This window comes from Pistacia vera, unplaced genomic scaffold, assembly GCF_008641045.1.
Source record: "Pistacia vera cultivar Batoury unplaced genomic scaffold, PisVer_v2 Contig133, whole genome shotgun sequence".
In the NCBI taxonomy this organism is placed as follows: Eukaryota; Viridiplantae; Streptophyta; class Magnoliopsida; order Sapindales; family Anacardiaceae; genus Pistacia; species Pistacia vera.
In genome coordinates this window covers 1033115-1055028 of record NW_022195391.1, presented here as the reverse complement: position 1 = coordinate 1055028, position 21914 = coordinate 1033115, and the positions used below count along the sequence as shown (strand labels likewise).

Here is a 21914-nt window from a genome sequence, read left to right as displayed (position 1 = left end):
GTTGGAGTTGCTTTAAGTTAAAGAAATGACAAGAAAGTAGCTTAAAATTGATTTGGTAGAAGTTTACATCATTCATTAATTTTATTTTATTTAAAAGATGGATGTGTGAGACTGAGTCCAATCTTATATTGTTGAGTTAAAAAGTGAAAACAGGCTAACTCATTAATGTCTAATAGCTGTATAAAAATGTACCAATTTGATTTGTTATAAGTATGATCCAGGGTGATTAATGTATTTGAATTCGTCCATCGTTCAAAGTATTTGGTATTTTTTGAAAGACACTGTCGAATAAAATAGATTCCTTTTATTCTCATAATCCTCCTAAAGAGAGCAAATTATTTTTGCGCCATGATTTTGAAGAATTGGTAGTTAGGCAGATTAACGAGTTTCTAACCGTTCAAGATTAAATTTACCCATCTCTGTGAGTAAAGGGTGTCAAAATTAGAGAGGGTTAACTTTTGTGCATAATACCCAGTTAAACTTTACAAAGACTAGAATTATGGAGCTAAGGATCCCCGTCCTCCCACAATTGAAATCGAGAATTGGACACAATTGCTGATCTAGTTCATCTGTTAGCATCCCAAATTCTGAGCGCAGAATGAGGAATGCAGGCAAAGCTTGGGGAAGTTATGGCCCCGGCCTGTTGAACTTGATGTGTGAGTTTCAATTTGTGAATATGTTTACATTACAACTGGAATAAATATACAAATGTTTCTACATAGTGATAATGCATAGTCTTTAACAGTTGCCATCCAAGACCATCATATTCATAGCATTCGGCAGCGTTTGGCATCCGTTGAAGCAACTTCCAAGTCTCTAATGAAGAAAAGGATTCTGTTCAGAATGCCTTCCCTGGATTCCTCTTCTTCAGAATTGGATGTACAATTATCATCTCCTCTTTGACTTCTGGAACCCAAGTAGCGTTGGACTTCACCTTGGTGAACAAGATTGTAGTCAATGCCTTCTCTGATTATTTTCAACCCCCTGAAAACATTACCACGAACCATCTCATCAAGTATGCCCAACAAAATACTATATTTTACCATCTCGTGTTATCGTTAACTATTATATAAAATGCACTTGTTTTTGCTGAAGATTCTCCATGTTTATTCAATAGTTTCAACTTTCAATTCCCGGGAAATGATATTGTCCCAGTATCATAGAATTCCGCGAGGCGGTGATAATCATATTGGTTGAAGGTTAACTTACAATCCAACTCGATCACATCGATCTTGCACCTCATACACATCTTTCCAAGATCTTGAATCGGCAGGGGCATAAAATGCGGCGCGATCTCCTCCCCATCTTTCCTTGAATAGGTTACACCACAGATTGTTGTCCGAGGCTAAGACCTTCCACTTCCTGCAAACTTTGCGACACCAAATTGCCGTGGTTTCCAACATTTTACAAATGAGACCTCAAAACAATCAAGATAAATACATACAACAAAAGGATGAAAAAAGGCATAAAAGCAAGATTTCCTTTAAACAGATTATTTTAAGAACTACAAACAGTTCCTACAATTGAATTAAACAACTACTGTAATTAGAGTCAGATTTGCGGATTATCCAATAGATATCAACAACAAAGAAAACCATGACGATCCAATAAACACAAAACTTTACTTAATTTAACATAATCTAGAATCACCATCCAATTTTTGCAAATTCAAAAATTCCCAGTTGGCATCTTATCGTGAAAAGAAAACTTACNCGATGATTTGCTTTAGCATCTGTCATTTTTTGAATATAAAAGTAAATTGCATTCATAGCTCTGAATATTGTATAGAAACTTTTGAATGCTGTGATGGCTCCAATTGTTCTTGTATGATTGTTCACAGGTTGGAGTTGCTTTAAGTTAAAGAAATGACAAGAAAGTAGCTTAAAATTGATTTGGTACAAGTTTACATCATTCATTAATTTAATTTTATTTAAAAGATGGATGTGTGAGACTGAGTCCAATCTTATATTGTTGAGTTAAAAAGTGAAAACAGGCTAACTCATTAATGTCTAATAGCTGTATAAAAATGTACCAATTTGATTTGTTATAAGTATGATCCAGGGTGATTAATGTATTTGAATTCGTCCATCGTTCAAAGTATTTGGTATTTTTTGAAAGACACTGTCGAATAAAATAGATTCCTTTTATTCTCATAATCCTCCTAAAGAGAGCAAATTATTTTTGCGCCATGATTTTGAAGAATTGGTAGTTAGGCAGATTAACGAGTTTCTAACCGTTCAAGATTAAATTTACCCATCTCTGTGAGTAAAGGGTGTCAAAATTAGAGAGGGTTAACTTTTGTGCATAATACCCAGTTAAACTTTACAAAGACTAGAATTATGGAGCTAAGGATCCCCGTCCTCCCACAATTGAAATCGAGAATTGGACACAATTGCTGATCTAGTTCATCTGTTAGCATCCCAAATTCTGAGCGCAGAATGAGGAATGCAGGCAAAGCTTGGGGAAGTTATGGCCCCGGCCTGTTGAACTTGATGTGTGAGTTTCAATTTGTGAATATGTTTACATTACAACTGGAATAAATATACAAATGTTTCTACATAGTGATAATGCATAGTCTTTAACAGTTGCCATCCAAGACCATCATATTCATAGCATTCGGCAGCGTTTGGCATCCGTTGAAGCAACTTCCAAGTCTCTAATGAAGAAAAGGATTCTGTTCAGAATGCCTTCCCTGGATTCCTCTTCTTCAGAATTGGATGTACAATTATCATCTCCTCTTTGACTTCTGGAACCCAAGTAGCGTTGGACTTCACCTTGGTGAACAAGATTGTAGTCAATGCCTTCTCTGATTATTTTCAACCCCCTGAAAACATTACCACGAACCATCTCATCAAGTATGCCCAACAAAATACTATATTTTACCATCTCGTGTTATCGTTAACTATTATATAAAATGCACTTGTTTTTGCTGAAGATTCTCCATGTTTATTCAATAGTTTCAACTTTCAATTCCCGGGAAATGATATTGTCCCAGTATCATAGAATTCCGCGAGGCGGTGATAATCATATTGGTTGAAGGTTAACTTACAATCCAACTCGATCACATCGATCTTGCACCTCATACACATCTTTCCAAGATCTTGAATCGGCAGGGGCATAAAATGCGGCGCGATCTCCTCCCCATCTTTCCTTGAATAGGTTACACCACAGATTGTTGTCCGAGGCTAAGACCTTCCACTTCCTGCAAACTTTGCGACACCAAATTGCCGTGGTTTCCAACATTTTACAAATGAGACCTCAAAACAATCAAGATAAATACATACAACAAAAGGATGAAAAAAGGCATAAAAGCAAGATTTCCTTTAAACAGATTATTTTAAGAACTACAAACAGTTCCTACAATTGAATTAAACAACTACTGTAATTAGAGTCAGATTTGCGGATTATCCAATAGATATCAACAACAAAGAAAACCATGACGATCCAATAAACACAAAACTTTACTTAATTTAACATAATCTAGAATCACCATCCAATTTTTGCAAATTCAAAAATTCCCAGTTGGCATCTTATCGTGAAAAGAAAACTTACCAACAAAAACACAAAATAAAATAAAATAAAAATAAAAAAACGGCTCAGACAGAATTGAGAACTGAGAAAGTGTATGAGCTTAAAACTAACCTTGGTGAGCAGTGGAAAGGCTCTGCTGATCCAGAAAACGGAAAATCTTAAGGCACATATCTTCTGATAATCTATCCATATTTACTTGTCGTAAATTTGTCTTGGATTCTTTTATTCAGATGATCTGACGCTTGACCATTTTTTGTTCGAAGAAAAAAGGAAAAGACAAAAACCCTAGAACTTATAAAACCGGTTGAGTAAGAATAACAAAACAAGTGTCGACAAAATATAAAAGTATAGTGATACTAGGTTTGCAACACCTTCTCACGTCATGACGTGGTAGATGACGTAACAGTATTACATCATCTGTCACATTAACAAAATGACACGTCATTTCCCTCCAAATTATAAAAGAAAAAACCCAAAATTTCAATTCCCCTAAATCTAATCTCTCTCCCAAAACAAAATCAAAACGTCAAACTCTCTTCTTCCCCTAAATTAGAAATCTCTCTCAAAATTGCCCTACAATCAGTCTTCCACCACCGTCATGCGCAACTCCTCTTCCTAACAAAAAAATTTTTCTCCCAAAATTCAATTGAAACCTTAGAATGGAACTTGAACTCAGCACCGTTGACAGACTATTCGCAAGTATACGAAATCGTGCAAGTAATAAAGCTCGAGTAAACGAGTGTCGAATCCCAAGAGAACTACTTACCAAGTACTAAACTAGTCTATTTTATTGCTATTTGATGAAACAAAATTTTATTAATGAATTTAATGAAAAAGAAAACAAATTAAAAACTAAACAAAATCAGAATTTTATAAATACTTGGATATAAAGATCAATATGGCTAAACCCTAGGGTACAGATTTCACACCAATTTAATCATATGTATTGACGATTATTGCTAATTTAATTAAGCTTATTCTAAAGGTCAAACTCCCTAATATTCCACTAACTTTCTCTCAAACAATTAGCGAATTAACCATTAAACAACAACCCAAAATATCTCTAAGTTGGATTTAGAAGCTAAGAGATCATTAAGTTCTATGAAATTTACCAGAGCCTCATAAATCGCGGTAACCTATCTCTAGCGTTTGCTCAATCTATGATTTTATTACCTTAGACAAATCAGGTTTCATCTCTCAATCTCAACCCAATCCCATGATATCATTCAACTCTCGGATCCTTAAGAATTAAAAACATTACACACAATAATAAAACTTAGAATTAATGATCAATAAGGAATCAATAAAGATAACGTCAACACATATTTAATAAATTGGGCTACAACTTTGGCCCTAGAAAAGAGATTTAGTTCATAGTTGCAGTAATAAAAATAACCATTGTATTCAATAACATGAGTTCAAGAAAGAAAACTAGAAAAACTTCTCTTATTGGCGAAAGAGAACTGTAAGAATTCCGATCTCCAAAATAGTAGTTGTCCTTTCCCCTTCTTTAATCTCTAAAAAACTAATTAAAGACCATTATTTATAGTGCTAGGGTTTGGGGGTTACTTAGGAAAGAATTAAATGCCTTAACCCATCCAAATTTGGACTAGGAGAATGCAATAACCCAAACAGGCCAGTGACCCATCGTTGCAACGATCGTTCTTTCTATCCCATGAGTTAGTGATCTTCAGAATTTGGTAAAGTCATCAACACAAACTTTGTAGCTCTCTGAATAAGATTTCCAACGCCACAAGAATCGTCCAATTCCGATTTCTACAGCTCAAGTGATGATCGAAATATTGAAGCATGCTCATCTTGAAGGATTTCCAGATTTTACGTTGTATTTTCGACGCGTCACAACTTTCTCGTTTCAACTCCGATTCTTGCACCGTTTGTTCCTACTTGTCACGAATTCCATTGACATCATTATTTTTTTTTAAATATCATTTTGAACCTAAAAATACTCAAAATACACTCGTGATCCTGTAAAAGGTATTTATGATCGTTTTGAACCTAAAAATATTCAAAATACACCCGTGATCCCGTAAAAGATATTTATGAAATAATTAATTCAAATTCCACAAACTAAACACATTTTTCCACAAATAATCCAATTAAATCACTAACAAAATATATACTTTTAAGCTCTTATCAACCGTCATTTGCGACTCCTCTTCCACCACTGTCATTCTTGACTCCTCTTCCACCATCGTTATTCGTGACTCCTCTTCCGCGACAGTAGGCTATCGTCTTCCACCACCACTCGCATTCATAGTTTAAAATAAAAGGTAGCTTTACTTAGATAATTTAATTTTGGCATTCATAGTTTAAAATGAAATGTAGCTTTACTTAGATAATTTAATTTTGGCATTCATAGTTTAAAATAAAAGAGTTGGGCTATGGATTGGGCATCTATTTTTGTTGTAAAATGAGATTTTATGCTGTATATGAAAAAAAAAAAAAAAAAAGGGCAATGTGTAGGAAGGGAAGAGTGAGTCATGACAATATAAAGATTATGTGTTTTTAGAGATTACGTGTTTTGGAATTTTGGTTCAGTTTGCATGACAATTAAAAGGATAACAACAAAATAGAATGAACTTAAATAATTATCATAAGTTCACTATTGTTTTTTAATGTAAGCCTCGGGACAACCCCAACACCCCCCCCCCCCCCCCCCCCGGCCCCCCTTTTTTTTGTTCTTGGTTGTAGCTCAAAATCCAATTGGTTGAAATTGTTGTTGACATGCTTTAATATAGGTTTTATTGTTTACATTAAAAGTTTTTGTATGTGCATACTTCTTAATTGAGCACGCCACCACCACCAATCACAACCGTTTTACACATTTAGTGTCTCTTGCAGCACGACCAATTCAAACCGCACCACTACCGTAAACAGTCAGTGTTTGCTCATCCTCTTCCACCACCACTTTAAAGATGGAGGAGTGTAACTTGAAAAAAGTAGAGAACCATTCCTCTCAATTCAATATGGTGGAGGTAAGTTTGTCTTTGTAATCTTTTTTTTATTCATTAATATGATTGTAATTCCTTTAATAGTATTATTTCTACCTTTTTTTTTTTAGTTCTTGTGGTGGGAAGCGAGATAGCAACTCCAGAAATGTTTGTAAAATGGTACCATTTAAAGTGGTTGTAAGGCTCGTTGCACTGCATCTCAACGTTCTGATGGAAAATAGGAAATAGTATCGATCATCTATAAGCATAACTATGAACTCAGTAGTCCTAGCAAAACTAGATTTTTCAAGAGCAATCGAATTATACAGCCGTATGTGAAAAGGAAGCTTGAAGTAAATGATAAGGTTGGGATTAGACCTAATAAAAATTTTAATTCCTTGTTAATTGAAGATGGTGGTGCTAAGAATTTGACTTTCTTACAAAAGGATTGTAGGAATTACATTGAAAAGGTTAGAAGGACCCGACTTGGTGCTGGGGATGCTACTACAATCCAAAAATATTTTCTGAAGATGCAAAAGGATAATCCAAATTTCTTCTACGTTATGGATTTAGATGAGGATGGTCGATTGTAGAATGTTCTATGGGTGGATGTAAGAAGTAGAGCCGTATTTAGGGAATTCGGCGATGTTGTCACATTCAACACGACATATTTGACTAACAAGTATGATATGCCGTTTGCTGCGTTTGTCGGTGTTGACCATCACGGCCATTCCACATTGTTAGGTTGTGGGTTGGTCTCCCACAAGGACACACAAACTTTTGTATTGCTTTTTGAATCTTGGCTTGCATGTATGTGGAATTCTGCTCCTAAGGCTATAATCACTAATCAAGACAAGGCAATGCAAAATGCAATCGAGATTGTTTTTCCCGGTTCATGACATAGATGGTGTTTATGGCATATAATGAAGAAGTTTCCGGAAATGTTAAGTGGTTATTGTGAATATGAACATATAAAGTTTTCTTTGCAAAATGTCGTGTATGAGTCATTGACGTGTGAGGAGTTTGAAGAACGTTGGAATAGGTTCATTGATAAACACAGCCTTCATGAAAATGACTGGTTACTTGGTTTGTATAATGAAAGATATCGGTGGGTGCCAGCATTTCTAAAAGATACTTTCTGGGTAGGTATGTCTACTACTCAACGTAGTGAAAGTATGCATTCATTTTTTGATGGGTATGTAAAATCAAAAACCACATTAAAACAATTTGTGGAACAATATGAGAACGCATTGCGTGATAAAGTGGAAAAAGAAAATGAAGGTGATTTCAAGTCGTTTAAATCATAGATCCCTTGTATAAGCACTTATTCGATAGAGAAAAAATTTCAAGATGCATACACTACTGCAAAATTCAAAGAGTTTCAAAAAGAGCTTGTTGCTAAGCTCTATTGTCAAATTCATTCTTTCAAGGAGACTGATTCCAATATCGAATATGTAGTCGAGGAAGATGTATTGGTTGGAAAGAGCTACCGTCATGTTCCTTTTGTAGTTTGCTTTGGTGAACATGTTTCTGAGGTTCGTTGCAATTGTCAATTGTTTGAGTTTAGAGAGATTTTATGTCGACATGCAATTGCAGTATTGATTCATAAAAAAATTTATCTTATACTAGAAAAATACATTTTAAGGCAGTGGAGGAAAAATGTATACAGATGTCACACCAAAGTTATGATAAGTTATAATAGTTGGAGCACGACTCTTGAAGGACAACAATTTGATCAGTTGTCTAATTCATTCTGTGAGGTGGCAGATTTGGCATCAAGCAATGACGATGATTGTAATATAGTCATGCAAATGATTAGTGACATGAAGAACAAATTAGTATTGAATGTTGGTATTGGCAGGATTGATAGCTACCTAAACATGTCATCTAAAAGTCTCCAGGACCGCGATAGCGTTCACTCTACTTCCATAGAGGGCAGCAATAACATTCTGACTCCACGAGTTGTTCGTACGAAAGGTCAACCTCCATTCAAAAGAAAGTAATCAAAGGTCGAGCAGATTGTATGTAAATTTAAAGGGAAGAAATTGCTTAACCAAGTGAGTGTCACATCTAATTTTATAACGTTTAAAATATGTTAATAAATGTTATGTACTTATAAATTTTATTTGATTGCAGGCTAGGAGTTCCCAAGAATCAAAAGAATCAACTGAAGCTGGTGCATATGCGAGTAATGTCCACCCACTTGAAGCAGGAGTCCTTGTATTAATTCAAGTATGAATCCTTTAGGTTGAACTATGTTTTAGGCTATAATATTAATGTTGTTGTCTTTTCACTGCCCAGGGTTACAGTGAACTGTCTGTCACTTACAGGCCATCACTTGCAGATGCAAATTATTGATTGAAGTATGGTCTCGCAATATACAGTTTGTGGTACTTCACTTTACTTCTATCACACTCTCTCTGTTCTTTCACTTTACATATGAAGGATGGTTTAGCAATATGCAGTTGGTGTGGTTGGGGGTGGTCACTTTAAGCAGGATTTTCTAATTGTTCTTTTACTTTAAGTGGTATTGTTTTTAGCTTTTCTTTTTGGTGTCTGGAATTTTATAAATTTAGTGTTTATTCTATCATGGTTGTCCAAGAAATTACTTGGCTGTGGTTGTTGCTTATGTTGGGTTGGCTGGCCGATTCGTTTGGGTGTTAGACTAGAAAGGCTACAAGCAAGTGGAGGGGTTGAGGGCTGCTAAGAGTTGGGGTAATCCTTGCTGGGAGGCTGGCTTTTTTTTCTACTGCAATGGGTGATATGTCCCATGGCTGCTGGCAGCAACTTGGTTTGGCCTGTTTCCCTTCACTTTTCATGAGCTACTACTGAAGTTTTTAGTGGCTGGATTGGGTTTTTGCTTGCTGCAACTGCTTGTTTTGTTTGCCTGGTTTTTTTGAAGATTTGGCTTCGTTGAAGTCTTGTGCTTAGGCTTCCCTGTTTGTTGTCTTGTATGCATTATTGTTGATAATATCTATTGGCACATTATGTGTTTTGGACTTTTGCTTCACTTTGCTTGACAATTAAAAGGATAACAAGAAAATGGAATGATACTGATTCTGATCAAAACAGCAAGTTCATCGGACGAGAGTACTGATACTGATCAAAACAACCAGCTCATCACTTTATTTTCTTGCTGTTGTAATGTATGTTGTGTACACGTTTTTATAATATATGTTGTAATGTATGTTGTGTACAAGTTTTTATAATGCAACAATGAGGTTCTAATTCATTATTGGATGAATTTTTCTCTTGGATGTACTTTTTATTTTAAGTTTCATGACCAAAAAATCCAGCAAGTAATTGAAGTCTTATTATGGTGGAAATAAGAGATTATGAATGCATCATTTAAAGTTTGTAACACTTGTTTTGAATCATCTCTAACTCTCCTATGAATGATCACTTTCTATCTTGAGTTAAAAAATCTCTATAAATTTATGACAAGTTACCAAGTGCTTTTGTTTATTGCAAATGAAACCACAAAACATAATATAATACGTATTACCACAATTTCAGAAAATTATTTGCATAATTTAACTTATTTTATGCATTTAGGAAGGCCTAAAGTCATTTCAAAATTTTCTCTATGATGCTTAAAACAAATTGTCTTTAAATATGCTTCAAAACATGGAAGAAACTCTGCTTCAAAATTCAAACCACTCAATCAAGCAGCAAAATTGAGATAAAAAGGTAAAGAATAAAGAGCGTCAATTTACTTTCAAATAAAAAAATAAATTCATTGATAAAGGTCCTATTAATCTGTAAAGAGACAGGCGACACTTCTGAAATAAAGAAAGAATAACTAAAGTACAATAAACAAAGATACATTTTTTATTCTTTGCTTAATACAAGAAAACAAAAGGAAGTTTTTTGTAACAATCAAAATTCACTCCTTCAAATCATACACTTGGAGGCTTGTACAATTTCTCAACCATCTTCCCATACTCTGCGGACCACCCTAGACAAGTAAGGGACGCCGCCTAACAAAAGAAAGCAAGGGAGCCAGAATGTACACCCTTTACACACCCCTTAAACAACCAAAAGAAACCATCTAGGGATGGAAAACCAAAAAAGTCTTTACACAGCCAAGAGAATAGCAGTAGCCACAACACAAGACCCAAAAAACACCTAGAGCAGGAGCATAAAACTGCCCATAAAACAGCAACAAAAAATCAATTGGAGAAGTGAATCAGCCATAGCCCCACTCTACAAACCACAACAGCAACATCCAAGCAATAACACAATAGTAAGAATGGACAGCCAACAGCAAAAAAGCAGCAAGAACAGCCCCCTGCTGGTAAAAAAAAGTTGCAGCAGTAAAGGAGAAAATGAGTCTATAGCAATGCACAAAGTGTTAGAGTAGATGCCCTGGAGCCAATCAATTATTGTAGAATTGACTCTTTGAAATAATGTTCATTAATCAATAATAAAAGGCATTTTGTTCTATATCGCATAAATCATTATTATTGCAATATGTATTGATATATGTCCTTAGAATGGTAGAACCGTGATGAGGGTATCAAGTGTTTCAAATCTTGATAGTGAGAACCCTATGAGCACATATGGTGGCCATTCTAGAAACTATTTTACGTGTGTTTGGTAAATCATAATCTAAAATTGTTTTTGATTTCTAAAACTTTAATTTACATATGGTTTATTTGTATAATGACTTAGTATGTATTACTGGATATTACAATATATTAAAATAATTTATATTATTAAAATATATCAAATCAATATTTTTGAAAAAAAAAGAATTCACAAGAAAAAAGGCTGGTCGCCCAGAATTTGATAGCAAACCATCGGCCAAATGCATAGATGTCACAATGGTTCTTGAGAACGGGTATTAGTCATATGTTGGAATATGATGAAGCCTCTGGATTCTGACAAGCCATTTGGCCACATAAGGTGATCCAATGTTTTTTCACCTCCTACGACCAAATGACTTGCTGGAATCCTGTGAACCCACATATTCTGACAGATCGGCTCATGTTGGTCCTTAGAGGATCATTTGTTATGTCGACACTAGGGGTGGCTATATGTTAACCAGCTAATTTTCATGCAAAAATTTTCAATCTTTAAATAAGTCATATACATGAAATTTTTTTAAGGTAATATTAGTTTAATTTCAATTATCATGTTTAGAATCTACATACTTTCTTTAAGTAGTTACCTTTTACCTTTTACTGCAAAGTATGCGTATGTATAAATAAATTGAGTCCAAAAGTTCCCACCAAGGCTGCAAACAACTTTTACGGAAGTCTGAAGTGTGAATTTTGAAGATTTGTATTCAACTAGCGTTTAAAAACAAATAATAATCTCGAATGGGTTGAAGGGTCCACTATGAGAATAATTTCTAAGAGGTAATAACATAACTCTCCATGGGTTAACTCTCCATAGGTGTGACCGAAACTAACTATAATTAACACAAATGGTGCGTTTGGATTCGGGGCACATAAGAAACAGGGGTAATCTTCGTTTATTTTGCAAGATTCTGATGTTTGGTTTGTAAGTAATAAATCTTTTAGATATCTTTTATTGCAAATAGGTTTACAGTTGGTAATGTAGGGGTATTTTGATCCCCTCCTCCAAGGGCGTTATTAAAGATTATTGAGTAATATGATTTTTATACCTATTTTGCACTTAATTAAATACCATTTCGACACAATTGCTCTAAAATGTCTACCAAATACTTACCTATCAGCACCCCCCCCCCCCCCCCCCTCTCCACATTTGAGAAATTATTAAAACACTCCAGCCACAAAAAAGTTTAAAGTTAACAAAATACCTCCAGCCACTCAAGACCACAGCCAGGTTAGTTGTCGTAGTGGCGCACGACCGACTGAAGGTAAGGTCTTTTCTAGCCATGGATCTGGCCGATCCATGGCCGAAAATGGCAGATCTGGTCGTTTCTATGGTCGTTTCACGGCCAAAGATGTAGCCGTGAAATGGCTACATATTTGGCCGTTTCATGACCACCATTTTACAGCCGCCATTTCATGGCCAAAGATCTAGTCTTTTCACTACCAGATATGTGGTTGTTTTGCGGCCACATCTTGGCTGTGAAATGGACATAGATCTGGCCGTGAAAGGGTCATGAATTTGTGATCCATGGCTGGAAATGGCTTTGTCGGTGCATCGCCGGCCATATAAGACCAGTCATGTGCCATTTGTCGTCGTCTGCTGCAGCGATCGGCGGTGGTGGCTGGCTAGCTGTCAGCAGTGGCTTGGGTGGGTGGGAGTGATTTTGCTACAAATTAAAGTTTTATATAGCTGAGGTGTTTTAGCAAAATTTCAAATGCAGGGGGTTAAAAGTATGATTCAAAAATAATATATATTAATATCTCAAAGGAAGGCAATTAGTAATTTATATAACATATCCACCCATTTTTTCTCCTAACCAAACATATTATTCACCATTTATTCGAACCAACCAAACACATTCCAACATTCTCAGTAATCTTTAAAGTGATTTATCTTTATGTTAATATAACATCCCCCTATAATAAAACATTATAGATCCTAACACCCCCCAAAGAATTTTTGTTATTTCAAAAATTTTAGAAAGATTTTATTATTATACAAACTTAAAAAGGTCTAATATTAACTCTTTTTCTAATTGTGTAGAATTATTAAGCATTTTAAAATAGTACAACACACTCTTTAAAAAAAAAACCTAAAGTTTATTATCAAAGCAAGGAGAGGCAACTCTTCGATTTATGTTACCAAACTATATTAAATTATATAAAATAAAAAAATTATCACCTGCTACAGTTACTTTTACTCCCAATACATCACCTGATTACCTCATTTTCATTCATCCTTAACTCTTAGGGGACGTTTGGTTGGACGTAATGGAAGATACTAGGGTTATGTCATCTTATATTACTTATTACCATGTTTGGTTATCAAGTATAAGATTCTGGTAATCTTGCATTACCAATAGTTGTTACTGTTAGTAATATTGGAGGTAATTGATTACCTTCATTTTCTTAGGTATTGTAGATTACCAGGTAATCTTATTTTTGTTACAATTCTATCCCTTATTAATAAAAAAATTTGGACATAATGCCCCTGTTTTAAAATAAATTTACATTAATATACTATTTCAATTTTACCCTTGTTTAATTAAGTTTTTGGACATAATGCCCTTATATTTAAACAAATTACAGACCACCACTGCCACGCCACCCAGCCACCACCGCCGGCAGTGGGCCAACCACCGTCGGAAAGTTGTCGATCCCTGAAAATGATCGAGATTCGCTAGGAGGCTCTAGGAGGCTTCGATATGGACGTTCGGCCATATTGTGGCCGAAAACGGCCAAATAGGCGAGATCTGGCAAAAAATGGCTAGAGTAGATTTGACCATTTTCGGCCAGATCTGACATGATATGGCCGTTTTCAGCCATCAATGGTCGAAAACGGCCAATTGAAGCCTTGTGGTCACGGTAAGCTACTCACATCGAATTTCGGAGGCTTCCAGCGGTGGTTTGCGGTGGCAACAGACAGCAGGGGGTCGGGGTCATTTTGTCATAAATTAAAGTTTTATATAAGCGGTGTTTTTAGCTAAATCTTAAATATTGGGGATTAAAAGAAATTATTCAAAAATTAATAATAAAATAATGTTATATTAATATCTAAAAAGAGGGCAATTTAGTAATTTAAATAACATACCCACCAATTTATTCCCTCTAACCAAAATATTAATGTAACATACCCACCAACTAACCAAACACATTTTCCTAAAGATTTCTAGTAATTTTCAAGTAATATAATTCCCGTAATCGAACATTCCCAGTAATCTAACATTCCTTGAACCAACGCCCCTTTAGGGGCTATTTGGTTGGGGGTTATTCCCCATTTTGAGGTATATCATCCTATATTACTTACATTACTATTTTTGATTAACAAGTATATAAGATTCTGATAATCTTTCAAAAAACCATTATTACTGTTGGTTATATTGGTGGTAATCTAAATACCATCATTTTCTTAGGTATTAGAATTCTGCTAATCATTTTTGTTACAATTTTACCTCCAGGGTGCATTTTGATCAAGGTAATATAAGATAATGGGGTAATCTTTGTTTATTTTGCAAAATTCTATTGTTTGCTTTGCAAGTAAAAAATATTACGAGTATCTTTTATTGCAAATAGTGTTTACTGTCTAATGTAGGGGGTAATATATACCCTCCCTCAGAGCTGTTATTAAAGAGTACCAAGTACTGATTTTTATACAAATAACCATTAGCTAGCCCCCCATATTTGAGAATTTGGCTAAAACACCCCAGCTACAAAAAAATTTAAAGTTAAAAACACCCCAGTCACCCAAGACCACCCTAGCCCCCATCGTCGGTCGCTGGCGTCGGTCATTGTAATGGTGCACGATCAACAGGATCTAGCCGGCCATGCACCGGTAAGGCCTTTTTTGACAGTGGATCTGTGATCCATGGCTAGAAACGGCCAATCTTTGTTTTTATGCCCGTTTCACGACTGATGTTTCACGACTATGGATCACAAATCCATGGTAAGAATGCTTTTTTGGGGCATGGTCGGCCATATTGGTTAGTCGTGCGCCATTCTATCAACTTCCGTTGGCAGTCGGCGGCAGTGGCTGGCTGCTCGCAAGGGCTTGGGTGGGTTGGGGTGATTTTGCTACAAATTAAAGTTGTATATAACTGGTGTTTTAGCAAAATTTCAAATGTAGTTTAGCCTTTTCACGACCATAGATCTGGTCATGAAATGGCCATGGATTTGTGATCCATGGCCGAAAATGACTTTTTCGGTGGACGGTCGGCCATATACGGCCGTCGTGAGCCATTTTGTCGATTTTCGGTGGCGACTGGCTGCCGCAGTGACTTGGGGTGGGTTGGAGTGATTTTGCTACAAATTAAAGTTTTATATGACTGGGGTGCTTTAGTAAATTTTCAAATGTAAGGGGTTAAAAAAAGATTCAAATAATATATATAATAATAAATATTAATATTTAAAAATGAGGTCAATTTAGAAATCTATATAACATAGTCACAGATTTATTCTCCCACCCAACATATTACTCAATTTTTCGAACCAACCAACACTTTTTCTAAACATTCCAAGTAATCTTCAAGGTGATCTATCTTTCCATTAATATAATATCCCCCTATATAAAACATTATATATCCAAACGTCCCCTAACTATTAAAATTTTGAACAATAATGCCCTTATTTTTTAAAACAATACAAAATATTAATGGACTATTTTATCCTTATATACAAAATATTTAGGACATAAATACACTTAACTTAAAAAATTACCTAAGACTGGTGGCCAAATTTGGTCACCATCCACCAGCGGCCAGTCGCCGCCAGCCACCACCACTGGCTCCAAAATGGTGCACGGCTACGGCCAGCGTGCGATGATCTAGCCATTTCCAACTAGATCCAGAAATTTGGCCGCAAATGGCCAAAACTAATCTAGTTGTTTTCGGCCAGATCAACGAATTTGGCCAGAAATCCATGGCCAAAATGGCACACGGCCAGTCAATCCAAGCAATTGTGTGCTGTTCCAACCACAACTTCCATCGACCGACAATGGCTTGGTGGTTGGGGTCTTTTGTTAATTTTAAATTTTATTATGGGGGTGTTTTAGCTAAATTCTCAAAGGTGGGAGTTAAAATTAATAATCTAAATAATTAATGAATAATAATTATTAAATAGAAGGGCATTCAATAATCTAAATATATTCCCACCAGTTTTTTCCTCCCACCCAACATATCAATGTAACATACCCACCAATTTATTCAAATATAACCAAACGCATTTCTCTAAATATTCCTAGTATCTTATTACTTTTTATTTAACTATTAATTCTACATTTAGCTTTTTGGAAATAACAAACTTATTTTTAAAACAACTAACTCTTTTAAGTAACAAATTATAATATAATTCTAGTAATTAAATTAATACAATTTAAATGATCGAGATTTAATTTAATTTGCTCATTCAATATAATTTACACATTTAATACCTTCTAAAAATGACATAATTCAAATGCATTGTATCCAATTTGTTAAAATATTTATCATTCTTAATTTTAATATTTGATTTTAATTTCTTTATTAGTTATTATACGAAATATTCTTCTTTTCATATTTTATAGTTAGTATGATTTTATGGATGAATATATAGATATATAATATTTGTAAACTTTATTTATATTATATAAATAACGTAATGGATATGGTGTAATAGAATATTCCTCTTGGGACTTTTTAAAAGAATTTTATTGATTTTTCTTTTTCTTTTAAAAAAAAAAATTGCCAATATCAAAACAAGTATTATAGATTTAATTATTTCCCATATTTTAATTACGTAATAAAATATTATTTTAATTAAGTGTAATAAATATAAAAATATTATTGTATATTTATAATAATTTAAATTATATTATGCCTAAAAATAATTATTTTAAATCTACTATACTATAATATTAAACACCTATAATTATTTAATAATATAAGGATTAATATTAAAAGTGGATTGGGGTGGGAACAACAAATCACTCATATCCTACCCAATCAACCTAATGTTGGATTCAACTAATGGTTTTGCACAAGATGGTGAAAAGATCAACCGAGAGATGGTCCCTACCTTTGCACAAGAAAAGGCAGCAAGAGGCTAAGCTGCATCCTGCCCATTGTTGCATAAATTTTGAGTGAACAAGCCCTTTGTTAAAACGAAAAGACCCCTACTTTGAGGGTTCCTGCAAGTGGGAGATTATTAAGTAGTTGCCCTACAACCAATCATATTTGACTCTTCATAATCATTTGATTGAATTTTTTTTTTTAAACTATGACTATACTTGTTATAATATGATATGCTTGATTCTCCATGCATCCATCTTTCACTTTTTATTTTAAGTTTCATGACAAAAAAATCTAGCAAGTAATTGAAGTCTTATTAGGGTGGAAATAAGAGATTATGAATGCATCATTTAAAGTTTGTAACACTTGTTTTGAATCATCTCTAACTCTCCTATGAATGATCACTTACTATCTTGAGTTAAAAAATCTGCATAAATTTCTTCTTCTCGGCTATAAAACCAGCCTCCACGCTTTCATATTTTCAGCACAAAACATAGCAAAAACTAGTCAGTAAGAGCTTCATTTTTGAGCTCAGAAATGGTCTCCAATACTATTTTCTGGTTTCTGGCTCTTGCAAGCTTGTTCTTGAGTTTGAGTTTGAGTTTTTCAGATGCTCAAATGAATCACCTCTTTCTAATCAGAGATTCAGAGTGTATTGAACAAAATAAGTCACTGACCATAACACTCTGTAATATAGCTCAATATTAGATAGAATAAAATCTTACACAAAATAAGATTGTCATGGACAAGGACACATTTTATCAAGAGAAAGAACTAAATTTCACATTTTTCCAACCCAACTGTCAGCCAATTCTCATTTAATATATCAATCTATCATCTGAGCCATAACAAAATTCATTCAATACAATCTGTATTCACTTCTCCTTATGCCTCAAATATAGGCATCATTCAAACAGATAGGACATATAAAACATAACAAAAACATATGAAAAAACAAAACAGCCAAGAGGCAATTTTCCTCAGTGGGTAGAGTATAGTATACCCAAAAAAGAGAAAACTGAATCCCAGTTGATTAAGCTTGGACTTTGTCCCACTTGAGAGGCTTCACAACTTCCCAAACGAAGTCTGCATCATCTCTACCAAAATGTCCATAAGCTACAGTCTCCAAAAACTTGCCATTGCCACCCCTCTTAAGGTCAAGGTTAATCAAAATCATTCCAGGCCTGAAATCAAAATTCTCCTTCACAATCTCCAGTATCTCTTTGTCAAGAATCTTGCCAGTACCATAAGGTTAGAGTTTGCTTAATATATGATTAACATAACCAGGACAAGACCAGTATACCATTGACATCTGATAAATATTTGCTCTATATATGCTGGAGCAGGAGCATAAAACTGCCCATAAAACAGCAGCAAAAACTAAACTGGAGAAGTGAATCAGCCATAGCCCCACGCTACAAACCACAGCAACAACATCCAAGCAACAACACAGTAGCAAGAATGGACAGCCAACAGCAAAAAAGCAGCAAGAACAGCCCCCTACTGGTAAAAAAAATTGCAGCAGTAGGGGAGAAAATGAGTCTATAGCAACGCACAAAGACCCCAGTGCCAGCTACCTCAATGCAGCCCTCACTTCCTCCCACAAAGCCAACCTCCAAGCCAACCACCCTAGCACCAAAAACACCCCCCAACCACTAGTCCCTCTCACCAGCCACACAAACCACACACAACCCCAAGAGATGGGTCTGCAACAGCCACAACACAGGACCCCAAACCAAAAAGTCAACCCACGCACCAGGAGAGAAAAAAAAACTGAAACAATATCCCTTCCTCCAGAAACATCAACAAGTCCGAGTGGGTTAAGGGCCAGGTAGAGGCTCTCAAAACTAAAACAACAACAACAACAATGGCCTCAGCATTGGCTTCTCTCCTCAAGTCATCTCCCGTTCTTGACAAGTCCGAGTGGGTTAAGGGCCAGACCATAGTTCGTCAGCCCTCTGTCTCTGTTGTTAGATGCCACCCCAACGCCCCTTCTGCTCTTACCATTCATGTTAGTTCCTATGCTAATGAGCTCGTCAAAACTGCGGTGCTGAGTTCAAGTTCCATTCTAGGGTTTCAATTGGATTTTGGGAGAGAAAAAATTTTTAGGAAGAGGAGTTGCGCATGACAGTGGTGGAAGATTGATTGTAGGGCAACTTTGAGAGAAATTTCTAATTTAGGGGAAGAAGAGAGTTTGATTCAGATGATTTTGTTTTGGGAGAGAGATTAGATTTAGGGCAAACGAAATTTTGGGTTTTTTTTAAATTTGAGGGGAAATTGTGTGGTTTTTTGATGACGTGGCAGATGATGTGACACTGCCACGTCATCTGACACGTCATAATGTGAAAGAGTGGTGTGAGATAGTGGTGTAAGCCTAGTATTATTGGGTTTTTTTGCTGCTTTGAATGTTGTTGGGTTTCTCACTTCAAAAAGTTAAAAGTTAAATATATTTGAAAAATTATAACTTCACAAGAAATATGCTTATCTGTGACATCGGCTTTTCCAACGCAACAGAATCTCATCATAATCTACACTATATTACCTAACTTGGTATTTGACACTCAATTATGAAACACAAATAATTAGAGGTTAAGGGTTAATCTGAGATTATTGTAACTTTTAAGTTTAATCAGTTGTTTTTTTTTTTTTTCTAATTTTTAAAATAATCAGCTTTAAAAATAATTTTACGTGTGTTTGGTAAATCATAATCTTAAAATTGTTTTTGATTTCTAAAACTTTAATTTACATATTGGTTTTATGTGTATAATGACTTAGTATGTATTCAATGGATATTACAAAATATATTAAAATAATTTATATTAATTAAAATATATCAAATCAAATATTTTTGGAAAAAAAAAAAAAGAATTCACTAGAAAAAAAGGCTGGTCAACCAGAATTCGACAGCAAACCTTCATAATTTGGAAACCATCGGCCAAATGCATAGATGTCACAATTGGTTCTTTGAGAACCGGTATTAGTCGACATGTTGGAATCCGATGAAGCCTTTGGATTCTGACAAGCCATTTGGCCACATAAGGTGATCCAATGTTTTTTCACCTCCTACGACCAAATGACTTGCTGGAATCCTGTGAACCCACATATTCTGACAGATCGGCTCATGTTGGTCCTTAGAGGATCATTTGTTATGTCGACACTAGGGGTGGCTATATGTTAACCGGAGCTTAATTTTCATGCAAAAATTTTCAATCTTTAAATAAAGTCATATACATGAAATTTTTTTAAGGTAATATTAGTTTAATTTCAATTATCATGTTTAGAATCTACATACTTTCTTTAAAGTAGTTACCTTTTAAGCCTTTTACTGCAAAGTATGCGTATGTATAAATAAATTGAGTCCAAAAGTTACCACCAAGGCTGCAAACAACTTTTACGGAAGTCTGAAGTGTGAATTTTGAAGATTTGTATTCAACTAGCGTTTAAAAACAAATAATAATCTCGAATGGGTTGAAGGGTCCACTATGAGAATATATTTTCTAAGAGGTAATAACAATAACTCTCCATGGGTTAACTCTCCATAGGTGTGACCGAAACTAACTATTAATTAACAACAATGGTGCGTTTGGATCTGGGGCACATAAGATAACAGGGGTAATCTTCGTTTATTTTGCAAGATTCTGATGTTTGGTTTGTAAGTAATAAAATCTTTTAGATATCTTTTATTGCAAATAGTGTTTACAGTTGGTAATGTAGGGGGTAGTTTGATACCCTCCTCCAAGGGCGTTATTAAAAGATTATTGAGTAATATGATTTTTATACCTATTTTGCACTTAATTAAATACCATTTCGGACACAATTGCTCTAAAATGTCTACCAAATAACAATTACCTATCAGCACCCCCCCCCCCCCCCTTCCACATTTGAGAAATTAATTAAAACACTCCAGCCACAAAAAAGTTTAAAAGTTAACAAAATACCTCCAGCCACTCAAGACCACAGCCAGAGTTAGTTGTCGTAGTGGCGCACGACCGACTGAAGGTAAGGTCTTTTCTAGCCATGGATCTGGCCAGATCCATGGCCGAAAATGGCAAGATCTGGTCGTTTCTATGGTCGTTTCACGGCCAAAGATGTAGCCGTGAAATGGCTACATATTTGGCCGTTTCATGACCACCATTTTACAGCCGCCATTTCATGGCCAAAGATCTAGTCTTTTCACTACCAGATATGTGGTTGTTTTGCGGCCACATCTTTGGCTGTGAAATGGACATAGATCTGGCCGTGAAAGGGTCATGAATTTGTGATCCATGGCTGGAAATGGCTTTGTCGGTGCATCGCCGGCCATATAAGACCAGTCATGTGCCATTCTGTCGTCTGCTGGCAGCGATCGGCGGTGGTGGCTGGCTAGCTGTCAGCAGTGGCTTGGGGTGGGTGGGAGTGATTTTGCTACAAATTAAAGTTTTATATAGCTGAGGTGTTTTAGCAAAATTTCAAATGCAGGGGGTTAAAAGTATGATTCAAAAAATAATATTATATTAATATTCAAAAGGAAGGCAATTTAGTAATTTATATAACATATCCACCCATTTTTTCTCCTAACCAAACATATTATTCACCAATTTATTCGAACCAACCAAACACATTTCCTAAACATTCTCAGTAATCTTTAAAGTGATTTATCTTTATGTTAATATAACATCCCCCTATAATAAAACATTATATGATCCTAACACCCCCCAAAAGAATTTTTGTTATTTCAAAAATTTTAGAAAGATTTTTATTATTATATCAAACTTTAAAAAGGTCTAATATTAACTCTTTTTCTAATTGTGTAGAATTATTAAGCATTT

At 35.0% G+C, this 21914-nt stretch overlaps 2 protein-coding genes across 3 annotated transcripts; both read right to left on the bottom strand.

Moving 5' to 3' along the window:
* Positions 1 to 620: 620 nt before the first annotated feature.
* LOC116122371 lies at positions 621 to 1684 on the bottom strand. The gene is made up of 2 exons (XM_031408232.1): positions 1210 to 1684; positions 621 to 984 (listed from the first exon to the last, which is right to left on the bottom strand). Exons 1-2 carry the CDS (start codon positions 1401 to 1403, stop codon positions 768 to 770), a joined length of 411 nt encoding a protein of 136 aa, XP_031264092.1. The 5' UTR covers positions 1404 to 1684; the 3' UTR covers positions 621 to 767.
* A 774-nt stretch (positions 1685 to 2458) lies between these two features.
* On the bottom strand, positions 2459 to 3829 carry LOC116122364. Of its 2 annotated transcripts, none has more exons than XM_031408225.1 (3): positions 3643 to 3829; positions 3050 to 3227; positions 2459 to 2824 (listed from the first exon to the last, which is right to left on the bottom strand). In XM_031408225.1, the coding sequence occupies exons 1-3, from the start codon at positions 3719 to 3721 to the stop codon at positions 2608 to 2610; spliced, it is 474 nt and encodes a 157-aa protein (XP_031264085.1). In that variant the 5' UTR covers positions 3722 to 3829; the 3' UTR covers positions 2459 to 2607. The 2 variants fall into 2 exon arrangements, with proteins under 2 accessions (XP_031264085.1, XP_031264086.1); XM_031408226.1 differs by having other exon boundaries at positions 2474 to 2824; positions 3050 to 3209.
* Between the last annotated feature and the right edge of the window lie 18085 nt (positions 3830 to 21914).

What these genes read in the sequence shown, in the direction of transcription:
- LOC116122371 (XM_031408232.1), bottom strand. Translation starts at nt 1,403, where the DNA reads ATGTTGGAAACCACGGCAATTTGGTGTCGCAAAGTTTGCAGGAAGTGG. An exon ending in CGATGTGATCGAGTTGGATT is followed by an intron (nt 985 to 1,209) that starts GTAAGTTAACCT and finishes TAATGTTTTCAG; the next exon opens with GGGGTTGAAAATAATCAGAG.
- LOC116122364 (XM_031408225.1), bottom strand. Translation starts at nt 3,721, where the DNA reads ATGGATAGATTATCAGAAGATATGTGCCTTAAGATTTTCCGTTTTCTG. An exon ending in CCTTTCCACTGCTCACCAAG is followed by an intron (nt 3,228 to 3,642) that starts GTTAGTTTTAAG and finishes TGGAAACCACGG; the next exon opens with CAATTTGGTGTCGCAAAGTT. An exon ending in CGATGTGATCGAGTTGGATT is followed by an intron (nt 2,825 to 3,049) that starts GTAAGTTAACCT and finishes TAATGTTTTCAG; the next exon opens with GGGGTTGAAAATAATCAGAG.